This window comes from Moschus berezovskii, chromosome 7, assembly GCF_049115385.1.
Source record: "Moschus berezovskii isolate FMDL1 chromosome 7, NW_MosBer_1.0, whole genome shotgun sequence".
NCBI classification, from domain to species: Eukaryota; Metazoa; Chordata; class Mammalia; order Artiodactyla; family Moschidae; genus Moschus; species Moschus berezovskii.
This window is the reverse complement of record NC_142466.1, coordinates 52,282,815-52,304,469: the sequence shown is the minus strand read 5'-3', so window position 1 is coordinate 52,304,469 and position 21,655 is coordinate 52,282,815. Positions and strand designations below refer to the sequence as shown.

The window sequence follows — 21,655 nt, the reverse complement described above, 5'->3', positions numbered from 1 at the left end:
ACAGAGGTCCAGAGAGTTTGAGAAACTTGTCCAGAGACAGACAACCGCTTTTGGGGCTGAGCCAAGTCTCAGCAACTAAACAAGGTGTAGGACCGGGTTCCTTTCATTAACACCAAGATATGTTTGTTTTTAAAGAAAAGAAAGGTGCTTTAATTAGAAGAGCTTGCAGTCTGGGGAGATAGTGGATCTGTGTCCAGAGATCAACTCCCAAGATTCTGCTCAGCCAGGACAGTTTTAATGGGGAAAATGGAGGGGGAAGCATCTCAGTGAATCACCGAGGCAGGAAGCTGGGCCCTGCATCTCCAGAGTGCAGACTGCCTGGCTTTCTTGTCAGAGTTACCTTGCCTGAGTGATCTGCCTGCAGGATTGCTTTGGGGGAACTTTTGGGTGTAGAGAGCTAGTCTGACTTCTTTTTATCTAAGAAAAGAATCAACAGGTTACACAAAGCATGGTGTACATTCAGGAGAGCAAAGCTCATGAGTTAGTTTCATTTGCTTAGTGATCACATTCTTATAATTAGGTTCTTTTAAGGTAGGAGGGGAATAGAAATGGGAAAACAGGAAAGGGGTGTGGAATTAAAAAATTATTCCCAACCTAAAAGTTGAGAGTTAAGTTTTATTCTGCTACACCAACATCTTTTCATTTATGTGGGGTTTCACAATTTGCCAAGCACCTCCTTAGCTTCATGACCTCGTTTATTATACTATATCCACGAGTTTAGGGAGATGGCTCTCTGCCCCCATCCCAGTCTTTGGGAGACTTTTTGCATACTCAGACCTGTGTTTCAATAGCTTATTCTATACTGATCCTTAAAAAAAAATGTATACACACATGTAAATGTGTATGTACATGTATATGCACATATGGAAGATACTTCCTGTGTTGCCCCATCACACCCTGGGTCACAAAGCACAAAGAGAAAATAGTCTTTGTTTGACAGTTCCCGAGTTGCCACTGATGCTTAGGTACTAAAGGGCTTAGAAGTGTTTACACTTTCAAGAGGAGGAGGAACATTTTAGGCTTCCCTTTAACAAGTCTCATTTTGAGATAGTATGATGAGGTTGGCCAAATACTCTTCATGCAGTTTTTGTAGTAAGTCCTTCAAAGAATGAATGGTCAAGCCCATTTATTTCTCCTCCTAGACTTTATCCTTCTTGTTTTTCTTAGTTGTGAGGTTATATATAAAGGTATGGGCATAGAGACATTATGAAACATAAGGGCTATCATGTGAGGGAGGAAATCAGACAAAATATTCAAAAAACCTCTATGGAAATTAAAAATCTAAACTCAGGGGGCAGGGTGAAAGGTGACACAGTCTTTTCACAGAGCTGTTACATACAATGCAACTGCCTCAAAGGCAGGAATGGAAAAAGCTAGCCATTCAGCTGCAGAACAAGGCTGGGGTCTTGGCTTTAGAGCTTTTCATGTCTTTAGCATTGGGATGGGCAGCAAGTGTCTTTTCCAGAGTAGGCCAGAGCAGATAAGTCCAGCTTGGTCTTTAAGGCTTGAGTCAGTTCTGTGGCCAGCAACTCATGGAGGGACACGCCATCGTGGGAATATACCCAGTTCCTCCCAGTCCAGTCGTAACGCTTGGGGCCACTGCAAGACAAAACACAGTCAGAGTAAGTTCACGGGAACTGTGCTTCCAAAGAAACTGTCACCAAGAAATTGACTGTAGTGAAGATCTAAAAAGTAATAAACAAGGCATGTATTTGACTTCTCGTCTTAGGCTTGATTTAATATAACTGAGTCATTTTGCCATACACCTGAAACTAACACAACATTGTAAAATCAACTCTAATTTAAAAAAAAGCAGGATTACATCATTATTCCTGAGAACAATTCATAGAACGATGCTCAAGACCTGAAAAGATTTCAACCCTGTTGATGAGTCTCCATTTATCACATTCTGATCTTTTGCTTTTCCTAAGTCACATATGATAACCTGAAATACCAGGGCAGTGTCTTTTGGATGATGGCCATTCATGCACTACTGACATGATCTGCCCCTTACCTACGTTATTATCATCATTTCAGTACATTTCATAACGTTGGGCATCCACTATCTCTATCTAGTTTCAAAACATTTTCATCATCCAAAGGAAATTCCACATCCATTAAGCAGTACTCCCTATTCACTCCTCTTCCCAGCTCCTGGTAACTGTCTCTACTGATATTTTTAAAAACAGTTTGGTTAATTCAATTTGAAATCCATGAAGGTGAGAGTGTGATGGGCTAGTTCATCCATCTCAAGCTCATCTAGTGAGCAAGAACAGAACATGCACTTCATGCTGGGAACACTGTTCGTGTGGCCCAGTGTGACTAGGTTTCTCAGTGTCTTATTATTCCAGACCAACACAACCTGTGCCCTTTAATTCCACTTCCTCTGGGTCTAGTGGAGGAGGGGACGTGCCAGCAACTGATGGCACTGCAGGGTGCCGCCTTGATGGAGCAGAGGACACTGGGAGCCCACGGGAAGCAAGGGGCTGCCAAGTCCAACTGCGCTCACGGGAGCTTCTCCAAAGTGCAGGATTGGGACAGCTTTGCCAGGGAGGAGGAAAGTTCAGAAGGGAAGCATCTTTTGAGGGTTATGAAAACATCAAGGATTTCTGTATTATCAACCAAAGGCACTTTCTTAATGGGATAAAAGGGACAAAACAAAAGCACTGGGCTTTTATCATGTACAAACAGCCAAACACATAGAAGCATAATAACCTGGACCAAAGCCAGAGAACGTTTCCTTGGCTCTGGACTCTGATTTGCTGCCAGGATACCAGGCAAGCATGAGAATGTCCACGCCCCTTCACACCGCCCAGGGATCTGTGCTCAGCACAGACACCCAGCTGTCCACCCAGATCTCTCCTTTATTCCATCCTTTAACATCCTCAAGCAAGGTATTGAGGCCAATCCAGTGTTTCTCCTTACCTGAAAGGTTGTCAATTAAAAAGCTCCAGGACTTCCCTGGCAGTTCAGGGGTTAAGACCTGATGCAGGGGGCATGGATTTGATCCCTGGTTAGAGAATTAAGATTCCACATGCCATAAAATAAAATAGAAAGCCCTGTAATATCAGAAAAGCAGCCCTTGGAAAGGTTATTTTGGGCCAATGTGAAAAATTGAGTGGAAAATAACTTTTTTTTTGAGGAACACAGTATTTCTATGATAGTAAAGGCTACGTGGCATATTTTCTTTCCAGATTCCCATCATGAATTAAAAAAAAAACAAAAACTTAGGATTTCTCAAAATTTGTTATCATCCAGAAGTTTATTTTTCTAAACATGCCTGAGGTAGGATCCTGTTGCTGGTAGGTGTGTCCAAATGCGATAAGGACTTTTCAGTCTCAAGATACAACGTGAGGGAATTCTTTTAGTGGAGCCAGCACAGTTGGTTCTGGTGCTCTGCCTGCTGTTTTCAAAGCCACTGATCCCCAAAGCTGATGGCTGGATTTGAGCTGGTCCACCCAGTTTCTCGTCCTGATTCCTCTGGAGATGAAGGATAAGACTTTGCAGCCCTCATGCGTGTCCACAGGAAGGGTTGCGGTGGCTGTTTGAGACCAAAGAGAACAGGCTAATTGGCCCACACAGGGTAAAATCTCCCTCAACTTCAAGCAAGTTGGATCTAAAAGCAAGACAATCTGTGAATAAGCATCTGGCTAGAAATGAGCGATTCCTTGGAATTGGTTTTTCTTGAATGATATCATTCTTCCTAGATGAGGCTGGGATGAAGGATGCCTAATGCTTGATTTAGTTTGAACAAAGAATCACACGTTACAGCACCATAAACAGTATAATATTAACGACCTAAAAGTGATGTCAATACTGAGGCAGAGGAAGAGTTAAATACTTTTCTTTAAAAAAATGCAAACACTGTGAGGCTTTCAAAGAATTCCATCCTAGTTGTATCTGGGCCTTTCCCAATTCAGAGTCTGAGTGTTCTTTTTGGAAGTGCTAATGAAGGACCAGGAAGGTTGTTCTGAGAGCTCTTTGTGGGCGTCTCTCCTTTTACTTTCTTACAACCACTTCAACAGCAGCTAGATCTGGGATGAGGGACCCTCTCTCCCTGCACATTCTCAGGCCTTGAAACGCAGCACAGAAGGTCTCCAAAACAATCTTTTATTCTGCTAGATTGAAAGCACATCAATGAAAAAAGTAGGCGGCATGGAATGCCCTGGAAGTACAGTTTAAAACACTCTCCAACCTCCACAGAGCACACAGCCTAGTTCTGTAAATGGAATTCAACTAACTTTTTTTAAAAAAAATTTTATTTAATAAATGGTACAAAGCACAATGCCAAAAACATTAACAGTTAAAATTTCACCAAATGAAAAAAATAATATAGAATACACAGTTGCAAAAAGCTACATTATTTTACAACTGCCTCGAGCTGCAAAATGGAAAAAAACCCAATGCCATACCTAAGTTATCCCTCTCTCAAAATAATGCCATTTATATTATAAACCACAAGCTCCCCATCAAAAGACGGGAACTGCTTTTGTTAATTCATATATATATATATATATATATATATATGACTGTATCACTTTGCTATACACCTGAAACAAACAACTAACTTTTAACTGAGGTGCTCAAAACAGACCAGAGGTCAAACTTTAACGCGCTTTGAAGGCAAATTGCAACTTGTTCATATGCTGTAATAGCAAAGGAGGTTTTTTCAAAGGCACAGCAATGATTTAATAGAGAAAAAAATGCAAGGTGGGTTCCGAAAATTTTTCACTTCCAATCTTGTTAATATCCTGATATATGCTTATAGCAGCCACATAATCACCAGAGTAAACCTTCCTACTGAGCCTGAGACATGCTGTAAAACCTCAGGAAAGGTTGCCTTACATAGGTGCTAATACACGAGGGTGATACTTCTTAAACAGTCTCATGTTTCAAACAAGGTAACCCGTGAGAGACTGACTTCTGGACATACCTGGATGGTGAAGATAACCAGATTTGCTTGTTTGGAGTCTGCTTGTTGATCACGTAGGTTCCTAGATCTCCACCCAGTTTAATTGTTAGAACACCACTCTGGTGCATCAGGTGGAAAAAAGCATGAGGAAGTAAAACAGGACAGGGTTACTACTGTGTCATAGCTGCCTCCTCTTTTGTTATATCTCAATGCTGCATTTATACCAGGGCACAACATACACCAAAAAGGAACTGTCTTTAATTTAGTTTTTGGAATTAGATCATGCAAAAAGAGCACTGTTCCTGGAATCAGGTGATGATTAATCACAACGACACATATGTCAGAGTGTTTTCCCTTATTCCCTTTGAGGTGGACAAGGCAAAGAATATCCTTATTCCCCTCCTGAGGTAAGGAGACAGGGGTGTTCAATGGCTCTACTGCAGCCGACAAATCAAAGGATCAGCATCCTGACTGCTGCCTTGATTTCTCAATGACGGGCCAGAACATATTAAGAGACATTAAAAGGAGCAGGCACCAACTCTACTGCAGTCCCAGTCAGCACAAACATTGGGCAGACCAAGTTCATGATCAAAGAAAGGAAGAAAAGGCAAGACAGAAGGAAGCCATCCAGCTACCAGCTTTGCTGCTCTCAGAAGAGCAGCAGCCTGAGCTCCGCTGGCAGAAGCAGACCCTCTGCACACGAGGGCTCTTTTCCAACGCACTACCCGCCCACCCCACCCCCGGCCCGACCCCCACCAAAGCAGCTCACAAGTTTCTCAGATACCCCTCTCCAGCTTTATTTTCCTCTCCAGGAGCCTTGAATTCTTCAAAAGGCTGGTTGGTCTTATCTTTACCCAATAAATGCTCATTTAAATTTGAAAACCCTCTTTCAACAAAGGAGCCTCTTACTCCTCAGGCCTGAGATCTCTCTAGACTGCACAGGATATTCAAGAAACAGCTCCACGGCTAAGCCTTGCTGCTCCCCAACCCCTGCACGGTTCTCAGACAGGCAGCCTTTCAGAGTCCGTGTCCACCAGCGGGTCCCCAGTGGTTCTTAGAACGTTTTGTGTTTGGTTTGCAAACACAAAGCGCTATTGAAAAGGTGGAGAGAGTGCCAATAATAATCTAACTGATAGGCAGGGGTGGGGAGGACACTGGCGGGTTATATTTTTAATAATTTTTTTCCAACGAAAAAGAAATGTAGTAAAATTACAGAGACACTGGAAATGTAAATGTTATAAACAAAATGAAGACATCCACAAAAATAGCTTCTATTATTTTTCAGTACCTGCTCTGTGCCAGGCACTGCTTTGCACTCTGTGTAAAACTGTTTCCTCTACAATCATAACCATCGGGAGGTGGAAATCATTATCCCAGTTTTACAGATGAGGACAACAAAGGGACAGGGTAACAAAGAAAACTTAGCGACTGGGAAAGCTGATCTGAAATCCAGGTCTGCTCCAGTCCAGAAGATGCTGTTCTTCCCACAACACGAAGTGCTCTCTCAGTCCTGTTAATCAGCGATATCAGCGCAGGTGTCCGCTGCCAGTTCTTTGTTTGTGTTTAATTTAGCTGTATCAGGTCTTAGTCGTGGCATGCAGGATCTCGTTCCCTGACCAGGGATCAAACCGAGCTCCTGCACTGTGAACGCAGAATGCTAACCAGTGGACCACCAGGGTTCAGCTGCCAGTTTTAAAATGCAGGGCTATGCTCACGCAAGTTTGCTTTAAATTTTCTTTTTTTCCCCTGAAACCTATCTGTGTTGTTTTGTTAGGACTATCTTTCACTTATATTTTACAATTTCTTACAATTGTATAATTTGGTAGTTTTTAGCATGTCACAGAGTGTTTTCATAAAGTGTGCAAACATCCTCACTGTCTAATTCCAGGCTATTTCCATCACCTCAAAAAGAAGGTCTGTACTCATCACAGTCACTCATATCCCCCTCCATATATATAGTTTATGGCTTATTTTCCCATATAATAGACTCAAGGAATCAAGACATAATTGCTTCTAATTTGACCTATTTGCGGCCCTTAAATGCCCTGTTGTGACCCTACACCCAGGCGGTGCATGATAGATACAGCAGGAAAGGCAGGGGGGCCAGGTCTAGGAGTGCAGTCTCACCAGTTTCCTTAGGACAGCAGCTGCTCCGCCCCCTTCAGAGACAGTTCAAGGCGCGGGGGCTGATGGGAGAACTGAGGCGACTCTGGGAAGGTTACCCTGACACCCCTCAGCTGGGACTACGGCCTGTGTGTGTCCCCATAGCCTCTGTGTTTTCCTCACTGTATCCGAGCTGCCAGCTTGCTGCTCACCTGCTCCTTCCCTCCACTACTTTAAGCCCCCTGAGAGCAGATTTGTCTTTTCATCCTACATTTTCAATATTTGTGCAAAAAACTGATGGATTTTAAAAAACCCAATGAGTGAACCAAGTGGATTATAACCAGGCACTGATAACCCCTGGAACAGGCAGCGCTCAACTACGCCCCCTCCTGTTCACTGTGCGCAATTAGAGTTTTCTACTGAGGTTGTTCAGTTGCTGCTAAGTCGTGTCTGACTCTTTGAGCCCCCATGAATTACAGCACGCCAGGCTTCCTTGTCCTTCACTATCTCCCAGAGCTTGCTCAAACTCATGTCCATCCAGATGGTGATGCCATCCAAAGATCTCATCCTCTGTCACCTCTTTCTCCTCTCGCCCTCAATCTTTCCCATCATCAAGGTCTTTTCCAAAGAGTTGGCTCTTTGCATCAGCTGGCCAAAGTATTGGAGCTTCAGCATCAGTTCTTTCAATGAACATTCAGGGTTGACTTCCTTTAGGATTGACTGGTTCGATCTCCTTGCAGTCCAAGGGACTCTCAAGAGTCTTCTCCAACACCACAGTTGGAAAGCATCAATTCTTTGGCACTTAACCTTCTTTATGGTCCAACTCTCACATCCATATGTGACTACTGAAAAAACCATAGCTTTGACTAGATGGACCTTTGCTGGCACAGTGATGTCTTTGCTTTTTAATACGCTGACCAGATTTGTTATAACTTCTTTCATTTCCAAAGGAAACTAGCTGCATTACTGGTTCCCCAGGAATTCTTAATGCTTTCGGAACCATCTGCAAGTAACTTAGATAAAAGAGAGCTTTTTGTTCATTAATGTTATTCCTTAAGGAGCAATCTGAGTGTCTACTTGGGTAGAGTGGGCAGATATCAATATGGGGCAGTGGGGGAGAGAGGCAGTACTTAGCTCCTGACATCCAGACACTGACCAGTGGAAGCAGCCCCCAGTCACAGGAGGTGAGGCTTGATTCCAACTGGCAGCATCAGTGGAAGCAAATATTGCCATTTCCGTTGTTACCAGCTCATTCGTAGAAAGAGACACATATGGGAATGACACATTGAGTTAGGGGATTTCACCTATATGAATAGGCTTCCCCGGTGGCTCAGGGAGGCAGTAAAGAATCTAACTGCAATGTGGGAGACCCGGGTTTGATACCTGGGAGAAGGGAATGGCAAACCCCCCCCCCCCAGTAGGCTTGCCTGGAGAATCCCATGGACAGGGGAGCCTAGCAGGCTACAGTCCATGGGATCACAATCGGACACGACTGAACGACTAACACCCACCTATATGCATGTGACTTCCCCCACACCTAAAATGGACACTGTTTTAAGGAATAAAAACAATGAATATACAGCACTTTCACCTGCATTGTTTCACTTGATCCAAAAATACACCTGGAGAAGAGGAGGCTACTGTCACCTGCTTTATAGCTGCAGGACCTGCCCTCAGGGTTAGATAATTCACTTAAGCATGCTAGGAAAAAAGTACAAATGCAGGATGCTAGGCCAGGCCCTCTGTCACCGTATCCAATAAAGAGATATCTCCGAGCAGGGGTGCATGACCTAGGACCCAGGGGTGGTCTTCAGGGCTCTGCAAACAGCACAGCCCTGGAAGCAGAAACTCCTAGGTATACATAGAAGTTTTTCTCAGGAGAGGATCCAGAGCAGTCAGATTCTCACAGGGTGTCCTGATCCCCAAATGGTTAAGAAGCCCCTGTCTATGGCAATAATATGCAGAAAACTCAGTGAATGAAGGGCATGGCAACCTGTAAATTCTATTTAAAGTGACTAAGAAGCTAGGGCTCCACCTGGAAAAAAAACAAAAGCAGCTTGGAGGTAACTCTCTAAATAGCATGGTGCTTGTCATAGTTTCCAGGGTCAAGTGCAGCGACTCCATGGTTACCTAGCCATGGGTGGGGCTTCGGCTCCTGCAGGCAGTTCCGTCTGATAAGCATAACCAGTAAGGGATGAGGCCTGGACCCAGATACTGACAACCACATGACCTGCCCCACTTGGACAACACAAGAGCCTACGAAGCTGGCCATGTCTCCTAGTCCACAGAAGGGAACAGAAGAAATGCGGCTTTATCTAGAGTATTGCTTTCATTTGCCTATTTGGCCAATAGCAAGTTGATAAAACAGTTCTATGTGCTGAGTGCCATCACTGAAAGTATGTTCTGGAAAAGTAGGTGAGTCTCATTTCATTTATACAGTGAACTGACATTTCTTAAGTCCCTGCTATGTACTTGGCAATGTTCTAGGCACTGGAAGACCAGGAGTGGACAGCGACCCAGCTGCCAAGGAGCTTACTGTAGTCATGGGAGCTGGTGTGTAAAGAGACAGTTACAGCAGAGGGTATCAGTTTCAAACTCAAGAGTGCTGGGCAAGGAGGGCTGGTGGTATCTGCCTGGAGCATCTAGGAGGGCTGCAGAGGTGACATCCGACTCAGGGCAGCGAAAGGCTGTGCACCAACCAACTAATGGTGTTACAGGTGTTCTACTGTCTATAATGTAATGTCAACTAACTTAAATGTGGAATACATAAGTTAGTGAGCACCTGGAGGACTCTGATCAGAAATTCACATGTGAGGTAGCCGAACAACAGAGGGAGCTACTCAACGCCATTAGCCTTCTGCATCTACACTAGAGTTTCCTAATTAGTAAATGATTTACTAGATACACTTCTTCCCTAGTGAGGAGAATGATACTCAAGACACAGGGTATGGATTGGCTGGAAAAACTCAGGTGCCTCTTCCCTTGCACGAATGGGCAAGTGCAGCAGCTGAGTCACTCTTCAGAGAGACCCTGAGAAGATAGGGAAGGTTCTGACCCCGCACTGAGCACAAGCTTTTGTTGCCTGCCTCATGAGGGAAGCAGAATCCAGCTGCTAGAATACTGGCACCTTCGCTTCTAATGAAACTGTCATGTAAAGTATTTGAGTCAAGCAGGGATGTGCTCCACTAATCCTATAGGACCAGGTGGGGTGACTGCTTCTGTGGTATCCACAAGTGTAGCAGAGTTTAGCCTGAGACTTTGTTTCCCTATAGTTACTGCACCCAGGAAGGAGGCTGGAGGAGATGAGACCTGTAGCTTCCCCTAGCTCTAATCATCCCACAGATGGTCAGGTTGGAGGGACCAGTCTGTAAGGGTTCCCTGGTATCTCCCTTCTGAGCCTGCCGGCATAAGCACGTCCACAGCCCAGCCTGAGCACTGCTTCATTTTCTGGTGCTGACAGTGTCCAACGAATCCACCTGGAAAGCATTTAATCTTTTTCTGCCCTGCCCCATTACCGCCAGGTCCCTTACTATCCTTACAACCAGGCTTGACACCTGCTCCATCTGATGGAGTCCTTTTTCTATCTAGCACCCCCAACAGCAATATCCAATACCATTTCTATCACTTTAGCCTGACAGCTGGTTGTCCTAAATAATCGCATGATTTAATCCCAAATGCACACTTCATGACATTTCCTGGTATTAATTAATTGCTGTCAAGAGGATTAACTTCTGCAGGGGATTTGCTCCCACTGGCCAAAAAGAGTTGCTCCCTACAGCCTAGGGAATAATTCTACATAAATACAAAGGCTGACCCTAACTCATGTCTGCCACCTGGTGGCCAGCTGATACACGCCAGCACTACCTGGGCTTCTAGGATCTGAGGTTTAAGTTTCACCCAGCCCTGGATGTGTTATTAGAAGCATCTGGGGAGTTACTCTAAAAACTTCAAAAACCTCAAAGCCTGGCTTGGGCCACACCCTAGACCAATCAAATATTCCTAGAGGTGGGACCCAAAGGTGCTCTTTAGAATCTCTGGTGAGCTGTTCAAAAACAGGCTTCCTAGGACTGCACCCTCAATTTCCAGGGAGTGAGGCACACTCTAGTCTGAATACATCTTGGGCAATCTCTCACCCGGCTTAAGAACTAGCAGTCTAGTTCAGTGTTCTCCATGCCTGCAAGATGAGGGCTGTCTTGCTACACAAACACATGCCTGGATTCCTCCCTGATTTACCTTCATGGGTATTGAGTGAAGGTTCAAAATCTGTATTTTTAGGAAAAATGAGGGCTCAAAGAGGCTGAGTGACTTGCCTGAGGTCACAAGACTGGTGCAGCTGAAACCAGAACTCCAGTCTTTTGGCCCCATCCATAACTGCGCGCTACTGGAAAGGAATTCTCTCTCTCAGTGAGCTAAAATTCTTAGGGAGGATACAGAAGAATGAAGAGAAGAAAAGAGGTACCCCAAAGGAGACATCGTAGTCTTCAAACATGTACGGTTTGTCTGCAAGGTCTTCAAAAAACTCTGCTAAGGAGTCCAGCGTCTCCTCAGCCAGTCTTTCGTAGGTGGTATCGTCCAAAGTGCTGCAGGGGGAAGAGAAACAACGCCAATCATGCGATCACCAAACTGCTGCATTTTATTAACATCAATTGATATTTATTTTTTACTTAAATTTTTTAAATAGATGGAAAATATCTAACATATACAGAGTAAAAATTTTAAAAGCATGAAATAATTTAGAGAAGAAAGCCTTTCTTTCCAAACAGGCTAAACTATGATGAGCAATCTCTTCTATATCCTTCTAGTCCCCCCATGGACTGTGGCCCACCAGGCTCCACTGTCCATGGAATTCTCCAAGCAAGAATACTGCAGTGGGTTGCCATTCTCTTCTCCAGGGCATCTCTCTGACCCAGGGATTGAACCTGATTCTCCTGCACTGCAGACCAATTCTTCACCATCTGAGCCACCAGCGAAGCCCAACATATACAGAGTAAAAATTTAAAAAGCATGAAAAAAGTAAGCCTTTCTTCCCAAATAGGCAATCTGTGTATGAGCAAGCTCTTCTGTATCCTTCTAGAATTTTTATATATTTTTTTAATATACAAATGAAGCACCTTGCAGTTTTCATTTCATATGTCTTAGACGTTGTTCCATATTAGCACATATGGATTTTCACAGTATTTTATCTTATGTTATTCATTCAGCTTGTCCCTTTCAACTGGCCATTGAGGTTGTTTCCATTGCTCTTGTTATTAACATTTGTTGGGCAAATCACAAAGTGGGAGAAAATACTTGCATTCCATATATCTGAAAAAGGACTTTGTTCCAAGACATGTAAAGAACTCTTACAAATCAATAAGAAAACCCAACAGGAAAATACGCAAAATATTTGAACAGATTTCATTTAAAAAAAAAAAAAAGATATCCAAATGGTCAATGAACATATGCAAAAGGGCTCAACCTTGCTGATCTTCAGGAAAATGAAAATTAAAAAACCACAAGATACCACCAGAAAGGTTAAAATGAAAGAGACAGACAATATGAAGAGGTGGTCAGGAAGTGCAGTAACCAGAGCTTTCAGATACTGCAAATGGGCAAAGAAACTGGACAAGCATTTTGGAAAACTACTGATACTTCTACAAGAGTTGGATACATTCAGGTGCTGTGACCATCAATTCCACTCTTGGGTATATACTCAACAGAAATGTATACCCAGGTTCATCAAGAGACACGCACCACGCTGGAATGTTCACAGCAGAACTATCCAATAGCCCAAATTAGAGGCTGCCCAAGTATCCAGACATAATACAGTAGATAAATAAACTGTGATACCTTCATACCATAGAATAACAGTGCAAAACAGAATTGTCTACCAAAATAACAATATGGATGAATCCCACAATAAATGGTGACTGAAAGAAGCCACACACAGACATTCTTAATACCATTTATATAAATTTAAATGGCAGGCAAAACTAATCATGCTATTTGAAATCAGAATGGTAGCTACTCTGGGACAAAGAGGGGTTAATTATTAGAAGTGAGCAGAAGGCCTGCTCTCAAGGGGTTGGTAACATTCTATTTCTTGAGCTAGTTCTTGAATTACATGGTATGTTCAGTTTTTAAAAATTTATCAAAAAAAAAAAATTTATCAAGCTGAATACTTGGAGATATTCTATATAGATATTATTTTTTAATTAAAAAAATGCTATAAATCTATAGAGACAGAAAGTGGTTGTCGGGGGTCTGGGGCAAGGAGGAATAGGGAGTGATTACTAATGGCTCTTTTTGGAGTGATGAAAATGTTCTGGAATTAGATAGAGGTGAAAATTGCATGATTTTGTGAGGATACTAAAAACCACTGAACGGTACATTTTATTTTTTATATAAATTGGTTGGCTGGGTTTTTGTTTTGTTTCTGGCTGCACCAGGTCTTAGCTGCATCATGAGGGGGATCTTCATTGCCTTGTGCGGGCTTAGTTGTGGCATGGTGGGATTCTAGTTCCTTGACCAGGGATCGAACCTGAGCTCTCTGCATTGGGCACACAGTCTTAACTACTGGACTACAAGGGAAGTCCCAGTGGTACATTTTTAAATGATGAATTTTATGGTATGTAAATTATGACAATGAAAACTACCAGAAACTTCCCTGTATAGAACGTATCTGTAGGTTACAAGAGGTGTCTTGGAAAACTCCATCACTGGAGAGTTTCTAGGAGGCCCAAAGTAAGACATTCCATGGACTGTAGCCCACCAAGCTCCTCTGTCCATGGGATTCTCCAGGCAAGAATACTGGAGTAGGTTGTCATTCCCTTCTCCAGGGGATCTTCCCAACCCAGGAATTGGACCCGGGTCTTCCGCTTCCCTGGTGGCTCAGATGGTAAAGCGTCTGCCTGCAATGCCGGAGACCCGGGTTTGATCCCTGGGTTGGGAAGATCTCCTGGAGAAGGAAATGTTAACTCACTCCAGTACTCTTGCCTGGAGAATCCCACGGATGGAGGAGCCTGGTAGGCTACAGTCCATGGGGTCGCAGAGAGTCGGACATGACTGAGCGACTTCACTTCACTTAACTTCTTCTGCATTGCAGGCAGATCCTTTACTGTCTGAGCCACCAGGGAAGCCTGTGCATACAGGTGAAATCCCCTAACTCAATGTCATTCCTGTATGTGTCTGTTTCACCCGCCTCAAGGGCACAATGTGGGGAAGGTTGCGGGGCTGATGGTGAGTGGTGCGCCTTGGGGGGTGGGTGTTGGGCATTTCCCTCTCCCTCTCCTCAGTTAACGCTGATCGAGGGGGATCTGCAGAGAAGTAGGGCAGACTGGTAGGTGCCCGGAGGAGCTTGGGGAGCATAAAGACACACCTGACTCAGGCATAAAGTCCAAAGTCTAGAGCTCAGCAGGTGCTACCTGGCAGTGGCAGGTGGGCCATGGCAAAAGTGGGCTGTCCTACACATGGCAGGTCAAGGTATGCTTCCCAGAGGCCAGAAGTAGACCCTGAAAAAGGGAGCTGGGCCTGGGGCGTTCTGCCAAGGTCCCACCCAACCTCAGAGGGCTGGCTGGAGGGATGGGGGGACAGTAGCAGAGAGTCTGTGCAAGGAGGGGCTGGGAATGGTGCCCCCGAGGCGCAAACCTAACCCATGCAGACGCAGCACTCGTTCAGAGGCTGCGGGGAGGGGCCAACGACACAGACATGGGAGCCCGGAGCCTGTAGGTCCTCTGTCAACTGCTGCCTGTGATAACCTGGAAGGCCCATACTGTCCTGCGGAGCTGCAGCTCTGGGGACAGTCAGAATGTTCCTGCGTGTGGGTGGCTCCCTGCTGCCGTTAGCTGATGAATACAGAAATGGTGAGACAGAAGATCAGCCGGTCTGCACTGGGGAGCTGAAAGCAGTACTGAGATGGATGAGCCAAGGGGAGAAGCTAACTAACGCCTCTCATTAAGCCAGAAAAGGGGGACCTAATTCTGTTGCAGAAAGCAGGTTAAGAGTAGTCTTTGGTGTTATGACCTCAAGGAAAATGCTCTTAGGTTGCGACAGGTGGCTGTGGGAGTGAAGATGCCAAAAATAAGTCAGTTGGAGGCTCCCATCCCAGGTGGCACTAGTGGAAAAGGACCTGCCTGCCAGTGCAGGAGACGTAAGAGATGCAGGTTCAATCCCTGGGTCGGGAAGATCCCCTGGAGGAGGGCAACCCACTCCAGTATTCTTGCCTGGAGAACCCGTGGACAGAGGAGCCTGGTGGGCTATAGTCCACAGGGTCGCAGAGTTGGACATGACTGAAGTGACTTAGCATATGCAGGAGGCTCCCATCCAGGTGCCTGGTATGTGAGACTGACTAGGTCTTAGGAGATAAGACGCCTACTAGGTTTCTGAGAAAATCCTGTTATCAAAGAGAAATCAGCCGGGCCGACTGGAGCCTTACGACAGCCTGCGGAAATCGTTACTATCAGGGAGAGGGCTGTGAAGACTGCTCACCCCCAAGGAGGCACATCCCACTGCCTGTGTCCCCTGAGGCCATGGGGAGGGACAGCCAGTGAGGCGCCTTCTGGGGACAGAACTGGGATTTCTTAGAGGGGTGTCCCCCACAACCAAGGTAGAGGTTGTCCCAGGGCAGCCCAGAGGGCTCCATTGCTGCTCCCTTCAAATAAAAGGGATATTACTTGAACACGGGCTATTGATGTACTGGTTATCTTGCCCCTCTCCGTGTGTGTTTCTGTGTGGGTCAGAGCAGTCATTCCTAGACCTGGACACAGGACTGCATATCATCTGGACACCTTGGCCTTCGAGGTGGATGAGGGGCCGTGGGCCTATGGTTGTGGCCCCAGGATATGTGTAGAAGGTTCCTGGGGGGGCGGGCGGTGTCATGAAGATTCAGGCATAGAGGGCTGGGCTGCAGCAGCACCGAGCAGCTTTCCCTCAGAACCCATCACCTCCTCCCTCCAGGATACCCGCTAGACTACCTTACTGGCCTCCCCTCCTCTTAGCTGGGGCCCTGGGACCAAGTCCTTCCCACTAAAATGTGAGTGGGGGACAAACGCCACTGCCAGGCCTGCCACGCTCTTGTCCATTTCTGTGGAGTGTGCCGTGGACGGGATGACCCAGGCTTGACCTACAGAGGGCAGATGGTGCAGACAGGAGACACGACGGTGGAAGGAGTCTGGCTCTCTGAACCATTTCACAGAGGTACGGCCACCCTGCTCCAACAGAGAAGGGGGCCTGGTTGCAGCCATTTCAATTTTGGGTCTACTTGTTACAAAAAGTTGGCTGGCCCGAAAGACTAAGATATCAAAGAGAATAACAACAAAACTCTGGAAACAACCTAAATGTCCAGCAATAGGGAATGCATTAAATGAATTATGGCACATCCATAAAACAGTACTACTGCACGAAAAACAGTATAGTGGATAGTTAGTGATGCGGAAAGATGCTTATGAGTGCTGCTGCTTAGGGAGAAGACAGGTTTTGTGTGGGATGGGTTTTGGGTTTTGTTGTTGTTGTTGTTAAAAAAAAAAGTGAAAAGGAAAGAAAAAGACAAGTATATGTATGTGTGCATATATTATACATGGTAGGGTGGTGGAAAGAGGAAGTGATCTCTGACATGGAAGATGCTTTGTCTTACCCAGCATCACCCAAAGTTCCCACTGTCCTCAAATTTATCCAGCAGACACTTTGCTTTTTGACATCCAGGGTCTGGTTGAGGCAGCAGAGGCTCAAACTCTAAAAGCCAAAGTGAAGAACATTACCATTTTCCAATAAATTACAGTCCATTAATGCCCAGTTTAAATATTATTACGCGTACACTCAGGAGTAACCAGGTTAAAGTTTTTCAGACTATTTCTTCCTCGGCAATTTTTTTGCCTTCTTTTAGTGCAATACTCTCAAGGCTCTCTCAAGGCTGTGCTCCCCAACGCAGTAGCCACTCACTACATGCACCTATTCAGATGTAAATTTACTGAAGTAAGATCAAAATTGCAAAGTCAGTTCCTTGGTCTCACTAGCCACCTGTCGGGTGTCATGTGGCACAGACTCAGGACATACCTACCATCACCGGAATTGCTGCTGGCTGGGATGGGGTGGTGAACACAGGCGGGGTGAGGAGTGTCAGCAAAGTCTTAGAATGTGACTAAAATGAGCAACCACAAATAGCTGGATGGCCAGGGTGTACCTGCAGACTGCTGCCTGACAGATCTTAATAAGACGATCTGCAGGGGACACTGTGACACACTGATTTCTTCCAAAACCTAACTGCTACCTCTGAGCAGTGGGGTCTGAGCTATGACCAGCCAGAGAGCTGTCAGAGGGGATGGAGGCCCAAAAGGAGGAAGAAGTGGTCCAGCGGAATGGAGAGGCGGCAGGGGAGTGATGGAGAGGCGGGCTGCAAGATGCCCAGGGGCCTGCAGAGGTTGGCGCAAGGCTCACCTTCTTCATAGGGCACCGTGGCTGCCACTAAGAGGAAGGGACGGAGTCTGTGGTGACTCTCTTGGGCCATCGGGGCCCTGGGCAAGCTGAGAAAGACTGAGGCTGAGACGGGAGAGGAGGAGGAGGAAATGGGGGTGTGGAACACAAATGGCCATTAAAAAACACTGGCTCTGAAGGAGAGGTGAGAGAGTGGCTGTGGAAAGCACAGTATCCCACAGCATGTTCCGGAGTGTTCACCATCAACTGAGTGGTGTTCCCAGACTTTAGAGAAGGGACTCATTTAGTCCTCATTGCCCGCCCAGGAGGGAAGTGTTATACTGTGACCGTTGTCATTCATGACAGAGACGGCCTGTAAAGTTGATGGATGAACGAGTTGCTCCTGAGGGAAATATGGAGAGGTTCCTGTGAGCCTCTGGTCTCGTTTTCACCAAATGATCAATGCACAACCTGGTTTTATACGTGTTTCTGTTTAAAGACGCCTTTATTATATATGTTGTCAATTCACTGATCCTGGACTCACAGCCAACAGCACTAAAACTCAGTTTTGAACAAAGCTTATCCAGCCCGTCTGTTTCCTCCTGAAGGTCCCTCACAGCCTTCCTGCGCAGAGCAACACCAGACAGCACTGTTTGGAGCCACTTTAAACAGTGAAATTAACCAGAAAAAAAAAAAAAAGCACAAAACTATGCCACAAAACTAAACCATGAAGAATATGCCACAGACAGACTGTGAAAAAGACCGTCATTTCCAGTGTGGGAGCTGAAACAAGAGGGCAGGGTGGCGCCTGCTGTGACCTCAGCCAGGGTCGTGCGAATGTGGGTGACTCAGGCTTTCTGCTGCTCTGTGCACATCCAAGCATGACCCTGAAAGGGCCCTGAGTATTGATTTTGGGGTTACAGATACACTCCAGTGAGGAGGTGGGTGCACGAGTACAGGATCCAGGAATAAGGAGGGTCGACTGTATTTGTATTTACAGATGAGGAACTTGAGGCACGGCAGGGTCACTGGCCTGAAGTCACACAAACACACAGATACAAAGCAGGGGAGCTGGGATCTGAACCTACGCTGTCTGGCCCCAAAGGCAAGAATCGCATCCTGGGAACGATACAGGGCTCCAGACACAGAGGGGAGGGGTTTGAGAACTTGGGGCTCACGTCAGTCGGCTGCCCTTCTCTCGCGGATCTTGGCCTCTCAAATCCTAGCCGTCTTCATCTCTCTGCTACCTTCACACAACGTGTTTCTCTTTTGTCCTTTAATTGTATGTCTTCGATGGTTCTGATGGGAGAGCTGGTCTCAAGCAAGGCACTCATTCACAGCCAGAATAGAAGACTTTATTCAGCTGTTTTTTCCAAGTTTCTTCTTTTTATTAAATGAATGAATTAACATTTGGCTGTCAGGTCTCAGTCGCAGCATGTGGAACCTTCGTGTTGTGTCGTACAAGATCTTTCATTGTAGCACGTGGGCTCTCTAGTCGTGGCGAGCAGGCTCAGTTGCTCTACAGCATGTGGGATCTTAGTTCCCTCACCAAGGACTGAACCCATGTCCCCTCCACTGCGAGGCGGATTCTTAACCAATGGACCACCAGGGAACTATTCAGCTGATTGTAATCACAAGGGAACAGTTGCCAAAGACCCCCTCCATCATCTCTTACCTGCTTCTCCCTAATTGAACATTCTCTGTGGTGGGGGTGGTGTAGTCCCTAATTTGTGTCCAATTTTTGAGACCGTATGGACTGTAGTCTGCCAGGCTCCTCTGTCCATGGGATTTTCCAGGCAAGAATACTGGAGGAGGTAGCCATTTCCATCGCCAAGGGATCTTCCTGACCCAGGGATCAAACCTGGGTCTCCTGCATTGCAGATTCTTTACCGATTGAGCGATCAAGGAAGCCCGACGTTCCCTGGATAACTGCTTAACCTTTCAGAACTCTACTTCCTTCTCTGAAGGCAGTGGTCATGGTACTGCCTTGCAGACTGCTTACGAAGAGTCAACAAGAGGACTGCAATACCCCAAACGCGGGGCCTGATGGTGATCAATCAGTTTGTTTTGAAGCATGTCAAGACAGTGTGGAGAGATAGGACCTCGGGGGGGAAATCTGGCCTTTGCCCTAGGAAGAAGCTGCCCCACTCTGATTGTGGGATGCAGATGGACTTCGCGGTGGGGAGGGCTCTATTATAAGTGCTCCCCCTTAGGCCGCCCAAGGCCACCCCACCTGCTGCCAGGTTACCTGGAGCCCTTGGACTGTGTGTCTGTGGTAGGTCTGCTCACTCAAGTGTCTGGGCCCAGTGACTTCGTGAGCTCAACACAAGGCCGGCTAAGGGGAGGAAATACTAGATAGTTCCACAGGCTCCAGCTCAGACCCTGGACATGACCCAACCTCGGCCACTCTGGTGAGGCTTGGCCTGGTGGCCAGCAGGGAGGCCAGCCCAGGGTCCCCTTGTCACCCTGGGCTATGTCAAGCCACAAGCTTGAAGAGTGAGTCAGTTCTCATCCGCTGCTCGGAGGACAGATGGGCACAACCACTCTTGGCATCAAATGAGTTGAGTCTCTGCTGCCTCCGCACTCAGCAAGGCCAGCCTGAGGACTTCACCCAAGACAGACACTGTTCACACACAGAGACGCGCCCACTGCAGCGCCACTATGAGCAGCTCCATGCCAGGCAAGAGCAGCACGGAAGGAACAGGGTAATGAATGTGTGCATTCTGCAGAAGGGGCTCCTGCGACCAGTGTGGTCCTGCCCGCCTGGTTTTCCTGAGAAGTCTGTGATTCCAACTTTGAGCGTTGGCAACCAATCCCAGGGATATTTCCAACACACCTCGGTGGAAGGGTTAAGCCTAAAGTCCAACTTCCAGAGCTCCATGAACAATTTGAATTGGATTTCACCTGCCTCCTTCACCACCCACAGTCCATCCGGTGGACCAGCCACTCAGAGCTGATCTCTGCCTGCCTGCCTTCCCGCCTGTGCTTCAGTTCTCTCCTGAAGGCCGCGCACCGCCTTCCTGCTATCTGCAGACCCTGATTAAACATCACCCCTGTTCTCCCGTGTAACCTCCTTAATCCCACAGTCCTTCTTTGGGCTTCCAAGTCGTGGAGTAACTGGGTCGGGCATTTCTTTGTAACTCGGGGGACAGAAATGAAATTAAGTGCTGAAGACTTTATATATGTTAATCAAACCTCATGCCAGCGGTAATCTCTTCCCAGAAAAACAAGCCAGGCCTCAGAGGGGTTCCGCGATCCCTCGAGGTACCTCTGCTGAGTCCAGGAGCCACAATTTGGAACCCAGGCCCGATCCAAAAAGCCCTGCTGCTCTAGCACCTCGCTGGATGAAAGCATTTAGTTCATAAAAGCTCATGCTTGAAAGCATCGCTCTGATAGTACACATTTATATCATTATATTGATATATACACTACTTTACTGAAGTAGTTCTATATTCATGGCATGCTAATATTATTACTTAAATTTAAGGTCTCGAAAAGACAAGCTTAGAACCATCACTGGTCCCTAAGAGCCAGTCCCCGCCCACCTTTCCTGCTTTTCCCGCAAGTGCCCCGCAGGATACAGTCGCCCTTTTTCACCAGAAAGCGGAAGTCAGTGCAAAAGTAACCGGAAGAACGGGAGACTGGGCGCCGCTCGGCCGCGCTCTCCCCGCCCAGGCGCGGCCCCGCGGGAGCCGGGGCGGGCGCGCTTGCCCGGCGCGTCCTCGGCGAGCGCGGCCTCCCGGCCGGCGTGCGGCCTGCGCAGCCGCCGGCGCGGACACTTACGGACTGGCTGCGCGCCGCGGCCTCGGCGGTTCCGATGTGCAGGCCCTGGCGGCCGGAGAGCGAGGGGTCCTTCGCCGGCCGCGGGGCCCCGGCACGGGTAGGGGCAAAGCCCGGGCGCGCGGAGCGGGACAGGCAGCTGGCAACTGAGCGGCGCCCGAGCGTCCACATGCTCTTTGCGATCTGCGGCGGCTCCGCCCTCCTGCTCAGGGAATGCCGGGCGCCACCTGGTGGTCACGGATTGCAGCCTCGGCCGCAGATGCCCCTTTTCTGTTGGCTTGGGAAATGACTAAAGTTAGACTTCATGAAGAACTTCTCTGCATTGCTCTATCTCTGCTTTTAGCAGAAATAGAAAGCTTGTTTAATGCAAAGCCCGAGGCTTACCCCTTGGGCACCGTAGTGAATGCATAACCTAGGTCCCTGACGTCGGAGACTTCAGCTTAGTGACCCATTGCTGGAGAATTCTATATAGAA

At 46.8% G+C, this 21,655-nt stretch overlaps 1 protein-coding gene and 1 long non-coding RNA gene across 4 annotated transcripts in view; one reads left to right on the top strand and one right to left on the bottom strand.

Moving 5' to 3' along the window:
• LOC129557636 (uncharacterized) overlaps positions 1-21,655 on the top strand; it is a 129,642-nt gene that overhangs the window by 40,346 nt on the left and 67,641 nt on the right. The window contains exon 1 of one of the 2 annotated variants that reach the window (XR_016037835.1): positions 8,967-9,430. The exons of the other annotated variant lie outside the window; for it this stretch is intronic. This is a non-coding gene — a long non-coding RNA (uncharacterized LOC129557636). Of the gene's footprint in view, positions 1-8,966; positions 9,431-21,655 lie in introns of those variants that run through there. 2 annotated transcript variants of the gene reach the window in all.
• FXN (frataxin) lies at positions 1,010-21,367 on the bottom strand. 2 transcript variants are annotated; one of them, XR_008686248.2, is made up of 6 exons: positions 21,185-21,367; positions 16,626-16,723; positions 11,475-11,595; positions 4,934-5,031; positions 3,281-3,480; positions 1,466-1,599 (listed from the first exon to the last, which is right to left on the bottom strand). XR_008686248.2 is itself a non-coding variant. In XM_055428360.2 (5 exons), the coding sequence occupies exons 1-5, from the start codon at positions 21,350-21,352 to the stop codon at positions 1,431-1,433; spliced, it is 654 nt and encodes a 217-aa protein (XP_055284335.2). In that variant the 5' UTR covers positions 21,353-21,367; the 3' UTR covers positions 1,010-1,430. The 2 variants fall into 2 exon arrangements, 1 of the variants encoding a protein (XP_055284335.2); XM_055428360.2 differs by lacking the exon at positions 3,281-3,480 and having other exon boundaries at positions 1,010-1,599.